At 33.9% G+C, this 23,957-nt stretch overlaps 1 protein-coding gene across 5 annotated transcripts in view; it reads right to left on the bottom strand.

Moving 5' to 3' along the window:
* The window catches only part of LOC117337143 (calbindin-32-like), a 77,399-nt gene that overhangs the window by 4,365 nt on the left and 49,077 nt on the right, over window positions 1-23,957 (bottom strand). The window contains exons 3-13 of one of the 5 annotated variants that reach the window (XM_033897971.1): window positions 21,100-21,189; window positions 20,909-20,995; window positions 13,578-13,634; window positions 12,889-12,972; window positions 11,879-11,934; window positions 11,550-11,595; window positions 9,541-9,555; window positions 7,548-7,559; window positions 2,047-2,103; window positions 1,516-1,587; window positions 1,165-1,185 (exon numbers count right to left, since the gene is read on the bottom strand). In XM_033897971.1, coding sequence (XP_033753862.1) covers window positions 1,165-1,185; window positions 1,516-1,587; window positions 2,047-2,103; window positions 7,548-7,559; window positions 9,541-9,555; window positions 11,550-11,595; window positions 11,879-11,934; window positions 12,889-12,972; window positions 13,578-13,634; window positions 20,909-20,995; window positions 21,100-21,189 — 597 coding nt within the window. The remainder of the gene's footprint in view (window positions 1-1,164; window positions 1,186-1,515; window positions 1,588-2,046; window positions 2,104-7,547; window positions 7,560-9,540; window positions 9,556-11,549; window positions 11,596-11,878; window positions 11,935-12,888; window positions 12,973-13,577; window positions 13,635-20,908; window positions 20,996-21,099; window positions 21,190-23,957) is intronic. The other 4 variants (XM_033897972.1, XM_033897973.1, XM_033897974.1 and 1 more) reach the window with 4 other exon arrangements.

The raw sequence follows: 23,957 nt of genomic DNA, 5'->3' as shown, positions 1-23,957 counted from the left end.
TCAAAGGCTTAAAAAATCACCTGATCACGAATAAATTAGTAATTCATCACGGACATTCTTTAAAATACTATTATTGTAATTTCATTTTATGGAAAACTGTTAATTCATTTTTATTTACTAAATAAGATGAACTTTTGACTTGATTAATAATCAAAATATATATACATACATATCATATATATATAGTGTTACATAATAAAGAATCAGTTGGGTAAGTAGGGGGTGGTGCCGTACATTGTAATAACCATATTTAGTGTACAACCGTTGTGTAGCTAGACATGGATGGCAATGTATGTATTTCTGATTTGGTTCCCATCATTAATGAAGAAAATTACAAGGACAAAGCTTGGTTTATTATTTTGCAATTGATTCGTCGTAAGACAAAGCCCAATCAAATTGATCAAGTTGATAATTTAATCGGCATCATTTTCTTCAGAGAAAAGTCTCATATTTTCTGCAGTGAATTATAGAATTATTGTTGTTCTAAAGAGTAGTTGAAACAAATATCTAAATCAAATAAACCATGATCGAACACAATTTCATCAGAAGTGACAAACGGAAAGATGAATAACTTGCCATATGAATCTCTTTGTGAAAATATGTCGTTTTAATTTTCCTTTGCTCTCCACATTTTGACAATATTTAATTTTGACCGCCTTTAACATTTTATCCTTCATAACATTCAGTTACCAGAAACAAACCCAAAGCTGTTCCATGAAATCAAATATTGCTCAAAATTGCAACAGCTAGCAAACAATATTAAATGGGTACAAACCAGTATGATATTAGGTAGTAAGTAGAATTTAACAATGGGAACTAAATCTGAGGTCTGAATGATAAATTCAAGTTGTCCTTTATATCATAATCATAAAACCTTTCTAGCCCTCTAATTGTGTGGGATCTTTCCCTAGAAAGAGTCGATATTTGATGATTTGATGACACATTGGTGTGCTTATGCATACTTTTATAATCTTAAATATATATTGACAATTGATAATTGATAAGAACTGTAATTATAGGCCCATAAAGGGTAGATTCCACACAATCATTGTTTTACACAGTATCGGTATATATCGTACAATGTATGAACGACAACACCGTTACGATGTTCACACTAATCACCTCTCCCCTATATAAATATTTTAATGTAGTTTTAAGTCATACCTTGTCGTCAGCTGTCTTTCCCTGATAATATTTGACGAATAACGGGTTTATGGTATATTTTTTCAAGCGATTGTCAAAACAAAAATGTATACTTTATCAAATATTTTTGAAATTATTTTTGCATTAAAGCACCAACATTCTGTTATCAAATACGTTTTAAATAATTTGAAAACTCGTATATAAAATTTTGACTGTCGGATCTTCTCAAATTACAGAATTTCGCATCCATGAAAATCTAAACGTACATGCCAGGAAATAATGATAACATATTCATTGTATTTAAAAAATCGAATTATATCGATATGTCAAGAGAATACTGGGAATTATACAATGCATAAAACCAACACATACCTCCTCTACGAGTTCCATTAGATCTTTAAGGAAGCCGTTCAGCTCTTCATTCTCTATTGAACCATTTCCATCCTGTTAAAAGAATCAATTTCTTATTCATCCAAATACCATGACACACAACAAAGTCTAATTATATTTGAAAGTTTTTAGATTTTTGATTCCCCTGACCATGTTAAGCTGAAATGCCATCATTTGTGATTAAAACTCCCCATAATTTAATCATTTTCAATATAGAATTTGTAAAGTAATCCAATTACGTGTATATCCCTAGCCGCGTCACAATTTATGTGAATTAGAATTTGGCACCCATACTACAATACACCTTGGGGCTTGAAGTTCACAAGCAGTGTAAACACCCGCAATCTCAAGTAATTGTACAAGAACACAAGATTTTAGCACCTTTTAATACCAATCGAGAGTAAGATACAGAAGAGAAAGTCAAAAAATTAAATTAAACGGAGCTAGATATTAGACAAACCATAGCTTAAGTGTAATACTCGCTAGCCAATGGATTAAACACGGCATACGTACCCTGTCATACAGACCAAACACTCGTTTGATGTCGTCATCCGTCATTTTGTTGGCACTCTGTAATAATAATATGATAACAAAATAAATACAAGTACAATAATGATACCTGTTATTTATTTATTACAGAGTATTAAGAATATATGAAATTATTATTGCTAAATTTATCACCATAGAACAATATAATTATGTTATTATATCAAACACTGATAACGTTATATCTTACTATCGCCCATGATTTAAGCTTACATGACTACAACATGTCCGGTGATCTACCGTTACGTTTTATCTAGGCTTGTTTAGGCAAGTGGTATCAAGTAAAGTGTATGTATGGAACTCTCAAATGGTATTGTTGTAAAATAAATAAGACAATTAAACTCATTCTAAAACTAACATGAGTCACCGATGCTTATTCTATTGGCATTGATCAATTAGAATAAAGTTAAAAACATATGACAAATTATAGATTATAATTAAACAGTTATGGCAGTTATTGGTCTTAGATCATCTACTTCAAATAGTCAATATCATTCTACTATCCATTGACATTTACAGATTAAAATCTAATTTGACAATCACTCATATGGCATTCATAAATACTAATCAAAACAATATAATAATTAGCGGGATTTCTACTAGAATATATGTATTATACTGTAAAGGAAATCATCTTCTGTGAGTTTTATCTAGTGTTCCTGAGGATAGAAAAATGCGAAATATACATTCGAAAATAATTACCAGAAAATATTTGGAAAAACGTGGAAAAATGAACCACGAAATAACAACGTAACAGTACTAAACTTTTCAAGACAACTGCTACTACCATGACCAGCATTTATAAATCCAACATGAAACAATATGCGCGAAGGATATTTAGATTGGCCAATGATTCGTTTTATAGGAAGAAACCAATTAGAGTACATTATAATATTACAAACAAGCAAATGTGAATCCGAGACATTGGTATTATACCAAGATAATCCATGGATAATGATAATCTGTGTGGTATGTAATAGATTTACATCCGGATTGAATTCTGGTCTAATTACAATGATGTTTACAAATTTGCAATGTATTTTATTAAGGAAAAGAAAATGGTTTTCCTGATTCACAAAACAGATCTACTAGTACCACACTGGTTTCTTGAATTAAATAACATCTTTTGGTGATCTACAAACTAATGATTTACTAACATTGAAAAAAAAGAAAAACATATTCAAAGGAAATAATTAAGCTGAAGAAATATCTAAGACCTAAGATCTAAGATAAGTTACTACAAACTCTAGTATCAATGACTGTTAACTTCAATGTTACTAAATTCTAACATCAAATTACATACAATATTGCCATGTAAAACAACGCCTACTACACAAGTATGTGTGACATCACACTCGTTCGTGTGAAATAGTACACATATATGTGTGATGTAAAACACACGTTTGTGTGACGTTATACATACGTTCGTGTATGATGTAATACACATATGTGTGATGTAAAACCAAGGTTTAGTATATGTTATACTACATGCCGTAATCAATGGCTGGAGCCCGAAGCTGCCCTCAAATAATCTCAATGATAAAGACTTCTTAATGTTAAATGGTAACGTAAAATTAGCATTTCTTACATGGAGTCGTTTCGTTCAGCATTGTTGCGGACTCGTACAAACTCGAAACTTGTGCCGGTACAAACGTTTTTGATAGCATCAGCACATTTTCAGTCCATCTGACTTTGCCCTAAACTTGTTCATTTTGGTTATTTCAGCACTGCTAGTTCAAATTTTATACCATGTGATATTGTCGTCAGGTGCAACATTGGCATACTTTACGATTTTATCAAATCTCGTGCTGATTTAATATGGATATTGCTTGCAAAGAAAATCACTTTTGCCCTTAAGTAAGGACGACTGGCACGCTCTGTACAAGAATAATGATGTGACGTCATACCCGAATGAGTGAACAATGATGTCAACGCTAAACTGTTAAATAGTAATCAAAAGAAATTTGAACTCCCGTGTGATATATAAAGATAAGGGTTAACCGTCTGGAATGACCGATTCTGGACAAGTAAAAATCTTCGTTGCGTTTTTATTTGCTTCTTCAACACCTCGTGGGAGTAATTATTCTTATACTATTGGTATATGTTGTTTCAGATTTCCTGACGCTCAAGATATTTCTATTGATTTAAAATAAAAGTGTGTGGGTAGACTCGTTATCAACATAATCCTATTATTCTGACCATTTGATGCGTATACACAGAATTCAAAACACTGACCTGAACTTGGTTGTAACACAAACAAGTTGCCAAACACGTTTTGTAATATTGTTATGGTCTGTGGCCGAGATTCTTAGTATGCCATAAAATGGCGTCATTACACACCACATCACGCCTGTGCCTTACTGAATACAATATAGAGTTTTAGGAATTCTGTTTATAAATTATTTGTCTTAAAGAAATATTATTCATATCAATGGAACAAACATGTCCAATTTCTCTAACAATTTACTAATACATGAAAACAGATGACGACATTGGAACAGCAATGTTTATAGGGATGAATTAGAACACGCAACGCCAATAAACTGAAATGAAGTAATCACTAGCAAAGATGATCGATTGTTAATTTATCCAACCGATGTTCTAAAGCTTCATCTGAAGTTAACGGTTTCTAAAGCCCCCAATAAAAGTCTTGGTCGCGTGATATATTTTCCTATTTATTGTACGGTATTTATTATTGGAATTTCTATTTTCATAATTATATATGTATGTGTTGATAAGTACTAAAATATCTTATCGTTTTAAGCGAATTGTTGAAAATATTCAATCTCAAACAAAATGTCTTTATATTAATGGCAAAAAGAAACTTTTCAAGCTTCTTATGTAACAATTGTTGCTTAAATAACATTAATATCTGTTTACAATGATCGTATGTTGCCATGCATTACGTCTGGGTGCTTGTACAGATTCACTCGTACGTCAGTGACCAAAGTTTATGTGACCACCATAATACAAACATTGACAAAGTATTTTTTTTCTAAAACATCGACATACAAATATTTTAAAGAAATCCTGACTAGTCTTACGTAATATTGTAAGGAATGTGCTGAACATTTTATAAAAGAAGAAAGAAGAAAAGATGCAAATGGATGTGGATTTCATGCTTCATGCCATGCGATGCGAGTACATATTGTGGAAACTTATACGTAAGTGAAGCTATATTACATCGTTCTTCATCTGAAATGTAGACATGTCTAGGAGTGAATTCAAAAGATTCTTCTTCTATTGAAATTATTCTGTCGAAAATGAAACTAAAGGAACGTGTTGTTGTACGAATTAAATAAAGTATAAAAATTAACATACAGAATATTTATTTGTGACAATAATAATAGTCCTGCTGTCAAGCTGCCAGTTAATGATATCCCGCATAATCGTAAATATTTGACATTTCGTCTGATTTTGAATCTATGATTTAGGCAAGTGCTTAGTGTGGTAGTCAAATGTAAACCTGTTTTGAAATGCCGACAGTTGTCTACTTGTTTGGTTTGTATGGAGACAACATTTAAATGAAATATGAACTATCACTAGAGACAAGTCTCCAATTATATTGACTACGAGTCATCACGAGGGGATTACTGGGTATCGAATGTAACTGAAGGGTGTTTTCATTACTGTGTATCCAATGTAACTGAAGGGTGGTTTCATTACTGTGTATCCAATGTAACTGAAGGGTGGTTTCATTACTGTGTATCCAATGTAACTAAAGCGTGTTTTCATTACTGTGTATCTAATGTAATCAAAGCGTGTTTTCATTACTGTGTATCTAATGTAATCAAAGCGTGTTTTCATTACCGTGTATCCAATGTAACTGAAGCGTGTTTTCATTACAGTGTATCTAATGTAACTGAAGCGTGTTTTCATTACTGTGTATCCAATGTAACTGAAGCGTGTTTTCATTACTGTGTATCTAATGTAATCAAAGCGTGTTTTCATTACTGTGTATCTAATGTAATCAAAGCGTGTTTTCATTACCGTGTATCCAATGTAACTGAAGCTTGTTATCATTACGGTGTATCCAATGTAATTAAAGCGTGTTTTCATTACTGTGCATCTAATGTAACTAAAGCGTGTTTTCATTACTGTATATCCAATGTAATCAAAGCGTGTTTTCATTACTGTGTATCCAATGTAACTGAAGCTTGTTATCATTACGGTGTATCCAATGTAATTAAAGCGTGTTTTCATTACTGTGCATCTAATGTAACTAAAACGTGTTTTCATTACTGTGTATCCAATGTAACTGAAGCGTGTTTTCATTACTGTATATCCAATGTAATCAAAGCGTGTTTTCATTACCGTGTATCCAATGTAACTGAAGCTTGTTATCATTACTGTGGATCCAATGTAATTAAAGCGTGTTTTCATTACTGTGCATCTAATGTAACTAAAGCGTGTTTTCATTACTGTGTATCCAATGTAACTGAAGCGTGTTTTCATTACTGTGTATCTAATGTAACTGAAGCGTATTTTCATTACTGTGTATCGAATTAACGGAAGCTTGTTTTCATTACGGTGTATCCAATGTAACTGAAGCGTGTTTTCATTACTGTGTACCCAATATCACTGAGTTTTGGGTACACGTGAAGTATAAGATGTCAAATTCCAAATTCGGGAGAAAACTAAGTAGCGAAACAAATTATAACAACTTATATGATCACGCTTGTTGTCTCGGATGGAAGCGCGTACACCAGGGAGACGTGTTGTTTAATATACTATCTAGATTTCTTCCTTTTTGTATATTATATATCTTATTTAACCTTTTTTTTATAATCTACTCCACATGGTCTGCATGCTAATTTTATATACTTTACAAACAGTATTTTTACAGGGCATTTGATGAAAGTTGTGTTTCAAATGAAATGCCATACTATAACATCATTTGGTTGTACACAAACGCGTTACTTTATCGCAATTAACTCGTTTTAATTTAAGACAAATCCACTATATATGCTTTCCGAATCTATCACATGAACATTCACAATACCACAGCCGTCAAACCAACTTCTAGGTCAGTCAACTTCTACGCAGTGTGCGATCATCTACAGCGCAAGCAGCAGAAATAAAAAAATCGCAGAAATAAACAAAGGAAAAAATGTTTTTTTTTTCTGATAAATATTTAATAATCTACTTTAATATCCTAGATATCATACAACGGAACACACGCATACATCTGTACCAATCAAAATAAACATACAACTTCGTACATTTGCATCGTTCAGAATAGCGTACTCATTACCAATAAACCAATAAACATATATCTAAGAAATATCTGAATAAATCAAAATTAAGACAAAACGAACGATTTTAAATAGCTTCAACTAGGTAACACGCTAGCGCGGACTGTACTTAAAGTCTAGTTCTAATTGGCTATAGAAAACCGAAAGACACAAAATCTACAAAGAGCAAGAAGTAGCATGCACATCTGTGAAACAAAACGAAAACAGACTCACTATCGCAAGTGTCTTTTATGGATCCGGCAGGGATGTTCAATTTTATAATATAGCAAAAAGAAAATACAAAACGGCTTTTATAATAATGAACAGTTGTCTACTTATATTATAGACAGGAATCCTGCTATCTTATCCACCGGGATCTCTTTTGAAACGATTATAGTTATCCTTGTCATTATCGAAGAAAACTTGTTTATCTGCTTATTTATACTTAATCAATAAATGAGACTTGGTCAAATTGATTTTAACAAATATACAGCAAGTACACATACCGTCCGTTCAATCTACAATCTCCAGTTACGTTACAGGATTATCGGCTGTTTTAATATACCATCTCCAGTTACAGGTTTATCGTCTGTTTTAATATTCCATCTCCAGTTACAGGTTTATCGTCTGTTTTGATATACCATCTCCAGTTACAGGTTTATCGTCTGTTTTAATCTACCATCTCCAGTTACAGGTTTATCGTCTGTATTAATCTACCATCTTCAGTTACAGGTTTATCGCCTGTAGTAATCCACCATCTCCAGTTACAGGTTTATCGTCTGTTTTAATATACCATCTCCGGTTACAGGTTTATCGTCTGTTTTGATTTACCATCTTCAGTTACAGGTTTATCGCCTGTATTAATCTACCGTCACCAGTTACAGGATTATCGTCTGTTTTAATCTACCATCTCCAGTTACAGGTTTATCGTCTGTATTAATCTACCATCTCCAGTTACAAGTTGATTGCCTGTATTAATCTACCATCTCCAGTTACAGGTTTATCGCCTGTATTAATATATCATCTCCAGTTACAAGTTAATCGCCTGTATTAATCTACTATCTCCAGTTACAGGTTTATCGCCTGTATTAATATACCATCTCCAGTTACAGATTTATCGCCTGTATTAATCTACCATCTCCAGTTACAGGTTTATCGTCTGTATCAATCTACCATATCCAGTTACAGGATTATCGCCTGTATCAATCTACCATCTCCAGTTACAGATTTATCTTCTGTATTAATCTACCATCTCCAGTTACAGGTTTATCGTCTGTATTAATCTACCATCTCCAGTTACAGGTTTATCGTCTGTATTAATCTACCATCTCCAGTTACAGGTTTATCGTCTGTATTAATCTACCATCTCCAGTTACAGGTTTATCGTCTGTTTTAATCTACCATCTCCAGTTACAGGTTTATCGTCCGTATTAATCTACAATCTCCAGTTACAGGATTATCGTCTGTATTAATCTACCATCTCCAGTTACAGGTTTACCGTCTGTTTTAATCTACCATCTCCAGTTACAGGTTTATCGTCTGTATTAATCTACCATCTCCAGTTACAGGATTATCGCCTGTATTAATCTACCATATCCAGTTACAGGTTTATCTTCTGTTTTAATATACCATCTCCAGTTACAGGTTTATCGTTTGTTTCAAAATGACCTCACTGACAGTGTTATACAAAGAAACAAATATATTTGCAAATGCATGACAGACGCGATAATATTGTACCTAAATTTGATGTTGTCATTTAACCGGAGAGGAACTTATATTTTGCATCTTTTTTATCTTTTTGTTTTATTTCTAATTATTGTGTATACATAAATTAATACTCTGATAGAGGTATCGCATTATAAGGTGTTAAACATTCAATCAGAAGTAGCAGTGTCTACCATTGTACCGTTGCACGACGTTGGCAATTAGACGTATACCAAACAATTGTGTTCCACATGGATTTTTTGTCATTCGTCTGAAAAAAGGATCGCTGATATCTGCGTCTAATGAATACTTAAAGAGGATTGCTATGTTAAAGAAATAACTACAGAATACATAGAAATATGAATTGGTATGTGTACTTTGCCGTTAAAATAACTGTATTACATTATAACACTTCGCTGTTATTATATGCCATATAGAATGTTCTTTAAATTATTGTAATAAAACATGCTTTAGAATAAAGAAATCATGTGAGCGTGAAAGAAAACAAATACAATCGCCATACCTTATGGATGTTTCGCTATCATAAATAAATGGAAAACCAGAATCTGTAGCATTCTAAATCTGTAGCATTCTAACCAACATGCTCTCTATACTATTAAAGCTTAATTAAGGAACTAATCACGTGAACACATACAGTATATGACTTTGGCGATAGGCAAATTGTGGCAAGTGAATTAGCTCATTATATGATAAGATAGTATATTAATTTTAACCGTCTATAAATCCTTGACCTATTATATTATGGATATAATTAATAACCAGTGTACTCTGTTCTATTTCCTTAAACTATGAAAATTCTGGTAATCGCTGTCTCAATGATATCATATGTTATACTTTACTTTCACAAACATATATTTGTTTTACTTAAAGCATTTATTCCTCTAGCAAGAAGTACTTATATATATATTGTATGTATGACACATATAGTTAAGCGGAGAGTATAGTAAGGTCAAAGCTTCAGTAAAATGGTGACGCACCCAACACCAAAAGGGAAACAAGCAGAATAGTTTTGAGTGTTATGACATATAGTGTTCCGTCTAGGGAGGACGGATTCTTTTTAACCTGCGATTCTAATGTGTAATGCGTGGCTATAATTAATGATAATGAGAAGTCTTTTCTGTACGATATATTTTGATAGTATATTTTGTTCTGTTTATATTTGTTTGTTAACATATCTACTGCACTTAACGATCGTTATAATGTAAAAAACAAAAGTGTGTCTTTCCATGTTTTAGAATTTAAAACGCTGTCATACAATAAAAACACAAAGGGATATGTCCATTCCATAATGTCTTCAACAATATTGTAAATCTAGGTATTCACATATATTGTACATTAATTCATGTGTGTGGAGTCGTATTAAGATATATATATATGCAATAGTATAAAAGAAACAAAATATCAAAAGTGCATAGCGATAATAATTTATTATAAATATAAATGGTATATATATACTGGTTTAACAGGTTATATCGAGGTTGTGTCGGACCAAGAGATAATTGGTGAACTTGGTATATGAAATATTATAATATGAATATATTTGTATTATGTAAATGATGATACGCAGAGGAATTACTACCATTCCATATCATTGATTGTATTCAAGTGTTGACACGTCAAAGAGGTTCTTAGAGATAAAACATGCTGAATGTTCGTTACCATAAATGGAACACCTTTGTTAATTTCAAATAGCTTAAAGTGATGTTTTCTCTCCTCTTTGAAACGCCAATACACCGAAAAAGCTTGCTTTGATTGAATACAAGGTCTGGGGTTCTTTGCATTTCAAGCCATTCATTGAAGTATCATATCGTATTCGCTTATCATTAAGCTCACTAGATCAAGCCATTTACCCAAACATCTTTTTGAATTAAAATTCTTTGTTTTCGTGTAATATGCGGGATGGCAAGCGAATATTGTATTGGGAACCCCATTTCAGAAGCCTTTGTTGCTAATTAAAATGTATGGCATGGTTACCCCTTCTTGTACACATTCCTTTCTTACACAGGGTGTATCTGAAAGCATTGCGTATGCTCTTGGCTTAAAGAATTTCTGCAAAAGCAAACGGTAAGGTTCGGAATAAAATAAACTTATTACAAAGGTAGATCATTACAGGCGCTAGCCTTTTCAGTGGTACTTCACTGTTGGTAGTTTTTAATATCTGAATTTCATACATGTACATTGCATTTATTGTGTAAGACACCTATCTCCTAAATAATACGATATGTACAACAGGTGTCTTAATAACAATACATGAGTGGAGGGTTATCAACTTTATTGGAATTATGTTATTTTGTGGCAAAGAGTACATCTGGAGGGATAACCTGTATAGACATAAGACATGCCGACCTCGATGAAATGGAATATCGTTTATATCACTATTTCACTACAGCTAAATCTTCAGGCTGTGTCCAAACTGCTTCATATCATGTTGCTACTATAGCTAGGACCTACCGCACACAGCACACTCTATTCAAGCACAGCACTGTCAGCAAGAGGGTCCCTGATACATACCTTAAACACAGGTCTGCAGAGAAAGTTTTCCCGCACAGGCAACAGTCTAAACAAAAGACATGTACTCTATACCGTATTACATTATGATACAAGGGTGTATCAATAAGTCTTTCTTTCGATGTAGAACATCTTTAATTGCTATGAAAGTAGTAAACCCTCATTAACAGTAATAAACAATTCATTATTTGATGGCAGTTTACATAACTCTTGTTTATTGTAGTAATTCATAGATCATATAATGAAGGATTTTTACAACTTTCTTGGTACGATAAATTGAGATCGATATGGATAACTGATGATATTACCGTGCGTGTGAATATGAAACTTACTTTGCCATCTCGCTAAGCTGAAGTTTTCCGTCTTTGTTGCGGTCAAAAAGTTGTAGCTGTAATATAAAGTAGACCAGCTTTATACAAACAATATATGGGCTAGATGTAAAACAGCACATGCGTCATTTTGAATTCGTCTTAATTTATCCCAATGGGCCAGACTTTCTAATTATGTGGAATTGTGCTGCTATAGATAGTTGTTAACTGCCATTATACTTCTTTAATTGACTAAATGCGTGACATTATAGGATGAGTACGGTACAAACTATTCATGAAAGATATACAATTGTAATACAGTTTCGCGAATACTTTATATAGCGAACTTACCCCTTCAGACATATTCGGAAATATATGATTTCGCGAACGCTGATCTAGAAATGACTATTAGAGTCATCGACTCTGCAAAACTCCTATATCGGTAAGCTATAGCTTGGCCGCCATCCAAAAGTGTTATTTTCGTACAAATAATCGCGAAGGATTTGAATTCGCGATTGAATTTCCTCGCGAAAATAAATCCTACGCGAAATATAAGTGATTGTGATACAGTAAGTGTGAATTAAAAGTATATACGAGTATACTATTCTGTACTAGGACGATACGTACCACTGTCCCTGTGTATATATTCTGTATTAGGACGATACGTACCACTGTCCCGGTGTATACTATTCTGTACTAGGACGATACGTACCACTGTCCCGATGTATACTATTCTGTACTAGGACGATACGTACCACTGTCCCTGTGTATATATTCTGTATTAGGACGATACGTACCACTGTCCCGATGTATACTATTCTGTACTAGGACGATACGTACCACTGTCCCGGTGTATACTATTCTGTACTAGGACGATACGTACCACTGTCCCGGTGTATACTATTCTGTATTAGGACGATACGTACCACTGTCCCGGTGTATATGGTAAGCTTTAAAAGTATATACTATTCTGTACTAGGACGATACGTACCACTGTCCCGATGTATACTATTCTGCATTAGGACGATACGTACCACTGTCCCGGTGTATATTGTGAGCTGTTCCTCAGTGATCGTGTCCTCACGCTTCTTCTGTTTCAGCAAGTGTCGCAGAAAATTCTGTCAATTAGTAAAGATCAGTAAAACTTAAACAATTATATAAAGATGCAAGTGCTGCATCATGCACGGTGCACAAATTTTCGTACATAGGCTGAATATAGGCATAGTACAGGTCAAGGGAGACAATGCCTGGGAAACACCGATTTATGCTCCAGATCATCTCTATAGGTATCAATACATGTTATAAAGGATACAATTTTTATACAAAAATAACAGTTTTCAGGAAGACCGTGTTTCTATTACATGTCGTGCCATAGAACAACATAATCACAGTATTTTTGATATAACATTACTTCATATGAAGTCATTCATGTTTACAATATCCTGCTATAATTGATCATGTCAAACAATTGTATGCAATATTGCATCATATAAAATGACAGTTGCGAGTTACGGAATCAGAGTAAAATAACGCATTCGTAATATTTTTGCTATGACTGCCAAAATGGATGATGGTAGTTGCGACAATAGTGACAGATATAATTGTTTCTGTGTCCTTTTTTATGTTAAGCGACGGGATTTTCCGTCTCTCATAAAATCGGATTGATGGCTACCATTAACTTTTTATTTATTCTGGATTTATTGTCCGTCATTCCTCCTCTCACCTTCAGTTCGTCAGCTTCTATAAACCCGCTGTGGTCTGTATCGAACTCTCGCCATACCTATAAAAAGAAAATGGAGACTAATTTAATACTTAATAGGTTATTTATGTAGCAATACACACACATCCAACCATGAATAAAGTATGCAACGTGTGATGAAAACCAACAAATTAACTCATAAAATAGAAAACAATACAATGTCGTTCTATTTCTGTTTAATCACAATTAGGTAAGTAGCTCTTTTGACAGCAGCATATTTGATAGATAATCATATTGCATTCTGAAATAATGCGGTCAGTGTTAATTTTAAAGACGGCTTGGATACCCGGAAGAAGTAACATCGTAATAACCGAATACGCTTCCAAGGCATCAGTAAGCTTCAATACCTGTTATTTACCACTCTATGACATAGTCACAACATAACCTTACCCACAGCTGTTGAGCATTACAATTTCATAAACGGTGCATTAATAATGTGAAGAACACCGCAGTTGCGGTAACATTTTATTAAATACACATTTTCCTTTTGAAAAATTAAACGGACAGTTTATATTTTGTATTTTCATCATATGAATTTACAGTTAATATTGGTATTACATTGATTATTTTTTACTTGGTTTTCTATTATCTTACGCACTATTTTTTTACGCGGAACAACATGGGAGAGCTCACAGCCGAGTATGGCGGGGGAACTTTAATTCCATTTTTTTTTAATTAGTAAGTGGTAAATATAAGCAATGGACTACTTTCCGTTAGCAGTTATGGGATGATAATGCCAACTAGACAAAGGACTTTAACATGCAGCGCTAGCGAGCTTCATAAAATTTGTCTTTGTGCAGTTGGCACTATTAGCCCATAACTGCAAACAGAAAGCAGTTCAATGCTTAAATGTGCACATATCCTGTAGTGTAAAACATGCTTATCGTCATCCAAAAGAGACACAAATTCTTAAGCTTCTTAATTCTTGTAGTAAAGGGAAACTACTGTCTGCATACCGATCTTTTCGAGACGTAAAAAAAAAAATAAAAAATGGAAATGTCAATGAACAGGATCGTATATCGACTGAATCATCTAATTATTAATATATAGATTATAAATGGGAAAGAGAGTTGAAAAACTTAAACGTAATAAAGCAGCTGATGGCATTATGAGTACATAAAGCGCTCGGGTATAAAATTAATTGGCAATATGATTTGAATTTTTAATGTTATACTGATCTACCGAAGACCTGGTAAACAACTGTAGTTGCAGGGGATATGATGAACATTGAAAAGCCGAAAGTTACGAGTAGTGGATTGTGTACTTGTGCCATCTCGGTCGAGAAAAATCATTCACGCAGTCTTAAAAAAAAAAAAAAAAAAAAAGATGTTTCAATTACTAGTGGAAATGTCTAAATTATTTCATAAAAGAATTAAAATGGAGATTGTCACATTCTTTTCACACACTTGCACCTTCTTACACCCCATCCTTACCCTTCCCTTATCCACACTCCCACACTAAATAATTATTTTATTGTTAATGTCATCTTGTATATTTTGTATGTGTTATATAATATTGTATGGAAAGGGCTTGATATAAGTTGGAAAACTTGTGCCCAATCCTATTGTATATATTTGATACAATAAAATATGTTTAAACTAACTAACTGTAGTTTACAAGAATACTGGTTAAAAAGTGGCCAAAACTACCGTTTAAATACATCGGTAAGTTGTTTTGGAAAACAAAGTTTGAATATGAATTATAATATTACACGTGACAACTAAGTTGTGGTTGTTTGGGAAAGGTAATTCAACAATACATGTTATTTTTGCTATTGCACGCAATATTGACGCCTTAAAATTTGATGTAAAAGAAGAAATTGAATAAATATTGTGTCTTTATGGACTTTTCTCAGGAAATGATTTTAGGAACTGGCTGATGAAGTCGTGTAAATTGCATACTTATCTGTACAATGACATTAGTAGCTGCATATAAACTATATGGGCCTACCGAATGAATGTAAAATTTCGGTAACCACACTAGTTTGATGTTAGACAGTGTTTGAAATATCACTTCAAATGGAATTGATTTTAACATTAACAAGGAAATTAAATGTTTTCGACATATCCCTACGATGACTCTATCTTTGTATATGAACAAGTACATTTTCTAGTTATTGAGAACTCGATCATATCAATGATTCGTAAGATTTAAATGCTTTTATAACGCTCTCGAATAAGAGACACATTTATCAAATATATGTCTTTTTACCGATATAATAATGAAAAATTACCATTCATTCCAAGAATTGATTATATAATAGATTGACCTCTATGATGGAGACTCTTGTTGTTGAGAAGAAATTCTTGAGAATATTATAGCATATAAATGTACTTATTTCCGGGCTGGTGAGCTAAAATAACATTACGGAAATCCGTTCCCGGTCATTTCCGTCCAGATTGTGAGTTTTCCGGACTGTCGGCGTCCGGATTACCGCGGGCCCTCTGTATATTAATTAATGCCGTAATGGCGGTTGGTGGAGAGCCCACTAAGGCTAGGTTAAGAGTGATATGATGCTTGCAGTTGCCTACATTGTTATGAGTACAACTACTCAATATCCCAATGCAAGCCCCAAGGGGACCGTTCTGGTCTGTCACTTTGTCGGTATAGCGATGGGGAATGTATCATGACTTGATTAGTCAGGTTCAAATGCCATGCTTTTGGTGGCCATTTTCATTCGCTGTGTCGTTGGTGTTTTTGGAAACCTTACCAAGACTAACAAATGTTTTTATTGTAGTTGCTACCATTTGTACCAGTACAACGATTTTGCATTTATATATTATTCATTATTATTATGGTAGAAGATACATAAATAACACTTTGCCTAATGTTTATCCTAGTGTAACACACGGTATTTCGTGCCCGATATTATGTATCAAGTACTTAATCCATATAAAAGGCAATATTGTGAAAAATGCTATCACAATATAATGTATATGTATTAACATGTATACAACTCCAATACATTTTCTGTATACTTTGGAGACCGATCTCCAGGTGTTATTTTTTACCATATGAATAATATATCGACAATTCAAAAGGACTGCCTGAATTAACCAAGGCACTCAGGGGCATGCTGGTTATGTTCATTTCACAATATCGGCGATAGTTCGCCTGGCAGTTTGATGATGGATAATTATTTAAAATCTATTCCGTAAATAACTCTCGTTACGTTGGTTGGCGTGGTCTACAGTTGAAGGCCACTGATACCTTGTGGTAATAAGCTGGCCTATATACATATTGACTGGGAAACCCCCTCGAGAAATTTAACTAATAAGCTTATTGACATTGCACGTGGAGACAGGGTATGGAAACATTATCGATAAGCTCTGCTATGGACACACGTCTCACTTTGGACTAGGCGAAATGGGCATTTCAGGTTTTTAATTGAACTATCAATATCAGAATGAGGGAAACGAAAGTACCAGTACCAGTACCACATACTATACAACACAGCGTGGAATCATGTACAGATAAAGATCGATTCTCACTTGTAGATTTTCACTGATGTTTATTTGAAAATCTCCAATGTTCCCAACAAAAGTAATATGTTAAAATATTCATCTGTACTTCCATACATATTATTGTCAAAACAAAGAATAATTTCAAAATGTAAACGAAATTGTATCTCAAGCACAAAATCGATAAAGCAGAGCAAAATATGATTGACATATCCTTAGTATTGTTTTCCTCCTGTCTCCAGTTTGATTTTCAGTACTGGGTGGTAACAGGTGTCACAATCCAAAGACAGGTCTATGCATGTTTACAATCGTGTTCGGAAGCTACCATTAGGGCGGGCGGGAAGGAGGGAGAAGACATTACTAAAAGGTTAAATTCTCTACTTGTTGCACACAAAAAGACTCTCTGCCAAGCATTTAACTGATGCTCCTTCAACCGCTCCTGTCCTGTCGATCTCCATTCGACTGTTCAGCTGTAGCAGTCACGCGATTCCACAGTGGATGTTGACACATCCTAGTGTTCTTTCCCTTCTGTCTGCAGTTTTTGGGTGGTAAAGGCCAAGGTAACTATTGAAACATCAGGTACATCAACGAGCATCAAACATTTCAAATCGCCCAAGGAAATAAACAAAATCCAATGAAATCATGATATTGACTATTAAACACTGATAAGGTATTCATCAACTTGTATTTCCGTGTTAAATGTTGACTGATTTTACAAGAAAAAATACAGCAAAGTGTTATCAGACATATGAAGGTTGACGCAATGCATTATGAAGTGTTATTTCCCTGTGAGACATGACATGCACCTTTCCGAACACCTGATAAAGTATTGTTCGGCTTTTATTTGTCTTGGTCTACGTTTGTTTAATCTATATTTTGCTTGACTTTCTTTTAGTGATTTTGATCAATAAGTTCTGTTGACACGTTGATATTCCCTTGTTGATTTTTGCTACTGACTTGGTGAACATTTAGCTGTTGGCAATTACGAATACTTTAATAAGAAGATATAATTTTGTTTTGCTTAGCGACAACTTGGTCAACAATCTTAAACATTTCAAACTGTCATATCATTGAGGCTCTACATCTAGCAGGATCGCTTTATGTACATACCGTCACGAAATAATCAAAAAAGAAAAGATGATCGCTTTATGTACACACAGACACGAAATAACCAACAAAGAAAACAGGATCGCTTTAAGTATACACCGACACGAAATAACCAACAAAGAAAACAGGATCGCTTTATGTACACACCAACACGAAATAATCAACAAAGAAAACGGGATCGCTTTATGTACACACCGACACGAAATAATCAACAAAGAAAACGGGATCGCTTTATGTACACACCGACACGAAATAATTAACAAAGAAAACAGGATAGTTTTTTTGTACACACCGACACAAAATAATCAACACAGAAAACAGGATCGCTTTATGTACACACCGACACGAAATAATCAACAAAGAAAACAGGATTGCTTTATGTACACACCGACACGAAATAATCAACAAAGAAAACATGATCGCTTTATGTACACACCGACACAAAATAATCAACACAGAAAACAGGATCACTTTATGTACACACCGACACAAAATAATCAACACAGAAAACAGGATCACTTTAAGTATACACCGACACGAAATAACCAACAAAGAAAACAGGATCGCTTTAAGTATACACCGACACGAAATAACCAACAAAGAAAACAGGATCACTTTATGTACACACCGACACGAAATAATCAACAAAGAAAACAGGATCACTTTATGTACACACCGACACGAAATAATCAACACAGAAAACATGATCGTTTTATGTACACACAGACACGAAATAATGATAAAAAAAAAACCCAAAAAAACAGGATCGCTTTATGTACACTCCGACATGAAACATATTATGTATACACCGAAACGAAATAACTCGGTAATCAAAACAGAAAACAGGATCACTTTATCAACACACAGACACGAAATAAGCAACAACAAAAAATCAGTGTGATAATCAGTATTTGGATAGCAGACATTTAGCCGTAACCGAATATCAGAATTATCATGTTTTGTTAACAATATACTCTGGTTGTATTATTGAACACCTTGTTTACTGTTAATAGTTTCCTTCACCTGTAATGGATTTTCAGATAGATAATTGCTTCTACTTTAAAAACTGGGATTGCTTCACAAATTACATCATTACAATTAAACTGCCGTTCCGTTAATATTACAGTACACTACGAGAATGTTGATGATAGCAGCGACTAAGCTGTACCGGCCCGACATGAAATGAAATCAGTCTACGAGATGATAGAAAATATCTGGATGATAGAAGAGACGCCCGGTTTAGATTAATTCCATCAACATGGTCGTTCTTATGAAACATTTGTCTTGTCAAGCGATATTGGTTCATTAAAAAATTCGCAGTATAAATATTGAAATTGACAGATCCCAAAACAGATTGTAGGATAGCAGAAAAATGTTCTATTGCACACGAGTTTGGCTTCGTACAGTGATAATGATTAAATACCTTAAGTTCAATTGATTAAAAAGTCTAGTCGTATAGTGTTTGATTAAGGATTACGCTGAGTTTACGCTGTTGACGCATCTTGAATGTGGTTGTGTGGTTCCATCTGGGCTACAAAACAGTCTGGGTTGAACTTGTCAAGGTGTACCTTCCAAAGTTTGTTGGGTCTAGTTAACGTTCGGTACAGATTTAGTAACTAGTGCATGATCGATGGTGGTGATAAAAACAGTAATATCATCGATATCATGCATTTCAAACACAATACCATCGGTCGGTTTCTTCTGTGTAACAACGAAAAAATATATAAATAAAAAACTACCCCATGCAACTACTTTTTATGGTAATGGCAACATCACATGACATATTACGTGATATAGGATAATGGTCTTGTTTAATAGGATTAAGCCACACAAGACGGTGCTGACATTGTTTCTGTTCATATACATATATCAACATTCTGAGTGTTGATTGTTAATATGAACATTCAAAGTGAGAACAACAAACATTTGACCACGAAAACACTATGAATACAGTATGAAAACATCGTTTTATGTGCTGATTTTCCACATAATACATCAGTTGAATATTAATATGCCAGAAAAAAATAGCCCCGTTTTCGAAATTTGTGTTTTCTTTGACATGTATTTACACATAATAAATCTAATTTAACACGAATGATTGTATTTGATGTAATTTGATGTCTTTTTGTTTTGGATAAAATGGGGGAAATGACTGGAAACTGCAGAAGGACACAGTGAACGATGGCATGGTGCATTGGCGGGATCACCGACTGTTCCATTGATTTTGCATCTTTTCGTATATAGACATCTAGATATAAAAAAAAAAAAAAAAAAAAAAAAAATTGTCTCTGTTCTTTATGTTTTTATTCCAAATCACCCTAATGTAAATACATGAATTGCATCGATAACGAAGGACGGGATATGTAGATAGCTACTACTACTCATAGCCGCAATAAAAATGAAAAATCCTTTTAATCCCTGTATATTAATGTACTAATAAAACTCTGACACATTTTGTATTCATGCAACAGCCTTATAATGTTTAACAATATATAATGCGGTTAGTGATTGACACCCTAACCTTAAAGAAAAAAACCCAATACAAACCAACCTTAAAGGGAAAAAACAAACAATACAAACCATATGAAAAAGAAGAAACATTATTATAGATGAATGATGTAGTAAAAAGAAACGAGACACATCCCCTGGAATTTGGGGAATGGCTGTAGTATAGAAAGGTGAGGGAACCGGTATATATAAGTTGCACGGGTAATATCAACGCCTTACCTTCATGAACTCGACACTGGAGTCGAGTGGATGATCTCGACGGAATAACAACAGGAAATTTTCCTCAGTTGGCAGGATTTGTGCAAGCTGGGAAACAATGAAAAAACAATATATTACATTTTTTAGTTAAAACATTAATACATGAAAAAAAGACATTTTTAAAGATAAATAGACCGGTATTAAATGCTCACCTCGGCAATGTCAATTTTACCATCTCGATTTTCGTCGAAGGCATTGAGAATTAATTCTTTTGCTTCTTTAAGAGCAGTTTCTGAAACAACCTGAAAAGAAAAAGATAAATTACTTGGGTGGAAATCTTTTATGATATAATAAAAACTAGGGTTATATTAGGATAAAGTGGAAGGTGCAGAATTAAAGAACAAGATGTCCATAGGACGTAATATAAGTTATATTGCAAATACCTTTCCAAGTTTGGGATATGGCACTCAGTATCGTGCATTGCAGTCAACACTAACATTTAGCTGTTTGGTTCAAAATAAGATTAAAAGCATATTAAGGTAAAAGAAACATTGATATTTTATGACCAATTTTGAGAAAAACATCATTAATAACCAATTTTGACTTCATTTTCTTGACCTCAACCCTCTGTCTCTGGGAGGAATATACTTCTAAGTTAATAGTCAGTTGATGTTGCCAAAGGATACTGCAGATCAACTTTTTTAATCAAATACAGAAATATAGATGCATACAGAAGGAACTTTTCAAAGACATTCTTCTTTTCCACTATGAGGGCCGCTCACCTCTAACTCCTGGGGACCTTCTTTTATATAACACTTGATCTCCTTCACTCAATAATCCCCAAGGCCAATTTTCAGATACGCCATTTATACCAATTGGTTTTCTTTACCCCAAAGGATGCTTCAGACCAAATTTGATTAAAATCCACTCGTTCACAACAAGTAGTGATTAATAGTAAAAAGTTGACAGTCCACAGACACTGCAGTATACCAAAACAAATCGGGAAGATCAGCATACTTTTTATGTCAATCGCTTCTTATGATCATATAAAATTGTATTCAGCAGAGTTCCCCATAACCTGGATAAATCCATACACGAAAGTATACTCTGCAGTTTACACTTTCAGATGACCTTCTGTCTCGGTTGTAAAGTTACTAGGTTCCATAACATAAACAATACTTATTGCCTTTGTTTGGCATATTTCTGACAAAGGAAATGGTTCTATATTTTAATCACGTAATGTTTACACAGCTATTTTATAAGATGACTGGAGTGTGAGAGTGTAGTCTTTACAACAGTGAAAAGGTATAGGAACTTGTCTATCAGCTTCTAATAAAACTGTAATTTTCAGTATTCTCATGTATAAAAGAGCCAGAGTGATGGGTGTATCTCGGAATCAATGTTCAACCGATAATGTCTCTTTAGCCATGTAACGTCAAATTTGTAACTTAAGAATGCAGCGTTCCCCTTGGGAAAACAATGTTTAGATCTTTTCCAGTAAAACCGTGGATTTCCAGCTCAGGTTGGTTTTGAAAGAAATTAATTAAACACCGAGAAACACAATGTGTGAGAGACCCTCGTTAAACATTGATTGTCCTCTGAAGACAATTCCAGTTCTCACTTCATACTGCCGTGTGAACCAACACTACATTTCAATACGTCCCAACACACGCTCCTCCCTAGTCTTTTATTAAGTAAAAAGTAATAGTTTGTTAAAGTACAAGCGAAAATAGATATCGGCATCAGGATAAACAAGCAATAATAACTTACAATTAAGATATTCATAAACTCTTATTTACTCCAGGCGGGATTGGACAGATAGGCAATATCTTGCACGATAGATATTTCGAAAGAGGATTTAATATAAATGCCAACATAATATACAATTCACTTAGCATCTGCGATAAATGATATAACTCGAGTATTTGACATATCAAATTTTTATCTTGCTTAACACATTTAATGTTATATTGACACTGGTAGAAAGAAAAATTCTTCTAACACATTTTTGAGAAAATAAGCGAAAAATCTTTGGAGTTGGACGGTCCATTTTTCGCTACCGAGACAACTATGTGACGTCATACATCAATTATGTTACATCACAGTTATAATTATACGTCTGATTATTTGCTAGTTTCGCTGAACATTATCAACAATATTGCAGCTAATTGGTCCATCTTAGACAGAGGACTTATATGGGCATCAACTTGTTTCCCTATACCTATTGATTTTGACAATGAAATCTTAACAAAATGAAAATAATTACACGTCAGTATTTCGATATCTATGACATGATATAAAGACCAGCTATGTGATTAAAAACGTGTTTTTTTTCTGGCTTCGCAATTACAACGCATGTGAAACTGAAATATCTGATGAGTGTTACATGTCTATTCAAGTTCATCTCCCCTCAGCACACATTATCCTATGTACAGAAAAAGATGATAACACTTTTGTCTTGTCTTAAAGTGCTAGCGTTAGCCAATTACTCACGAGAAACATTTTACTGTAACGTCAGAAAAAAATGAACTGTCAGAAGATTGTTGCACTTTAATATATTGTTGTTCAATAATATGAAAGTGTAGGACTAGGTAGACTTAACCTATTACAGATGACTACATTATTATCATCGTGTTTGGATCATTAAGGTTAGTTTTCGGTGGTATTACTTAGAATTACGAGACGAGGACAACCGCAATAAGAAATGCTCACATCCTCATCATTTCCTGAATTACTGCCAAATTGTATATTGAGACGTTTTTAGCTACTTCCGCTTCCGCTTCAAATTGGCCTTTCCTGTTTTGTGTGTAATCTGCGAACGCGGTAATTTCGGAAGAAATCGATACACATCAATGCTCCCCGTGTCATTATTGCGGGTATAATTAGAACTCGGTATAATTAGGATCGGGTAATTGGACGCTGTTGATGTATACTAGGTTAATTTGACTTAACTTTATCTCCGATATTGATCTCCAGAGTCATGAACTTTCCCCATTCACGTACCTTAACGTCATGTAGTAATACTTATTCTGATAAATTGGAAGACAATAGTAAACCTAGGCGTCTGAAA

Source organism: Pecten maximus, chromosome 11 (genome assembly GCF_902652985.1).
Source record: "Pecten maximus chromosome 11, xPecMax1.1, whole genome shotgun sequence".
Lineage (NCBI taxonomy): Eukaryota > Metazoa > Mollusca > Bivalvia > Pectinida > Pectinidae > Pecten > Pecten maximus.
Note: the sequence above shows the minus strand (reverse complement) of the source record. Positions and strands in the feature narration are given on the sequence as shown.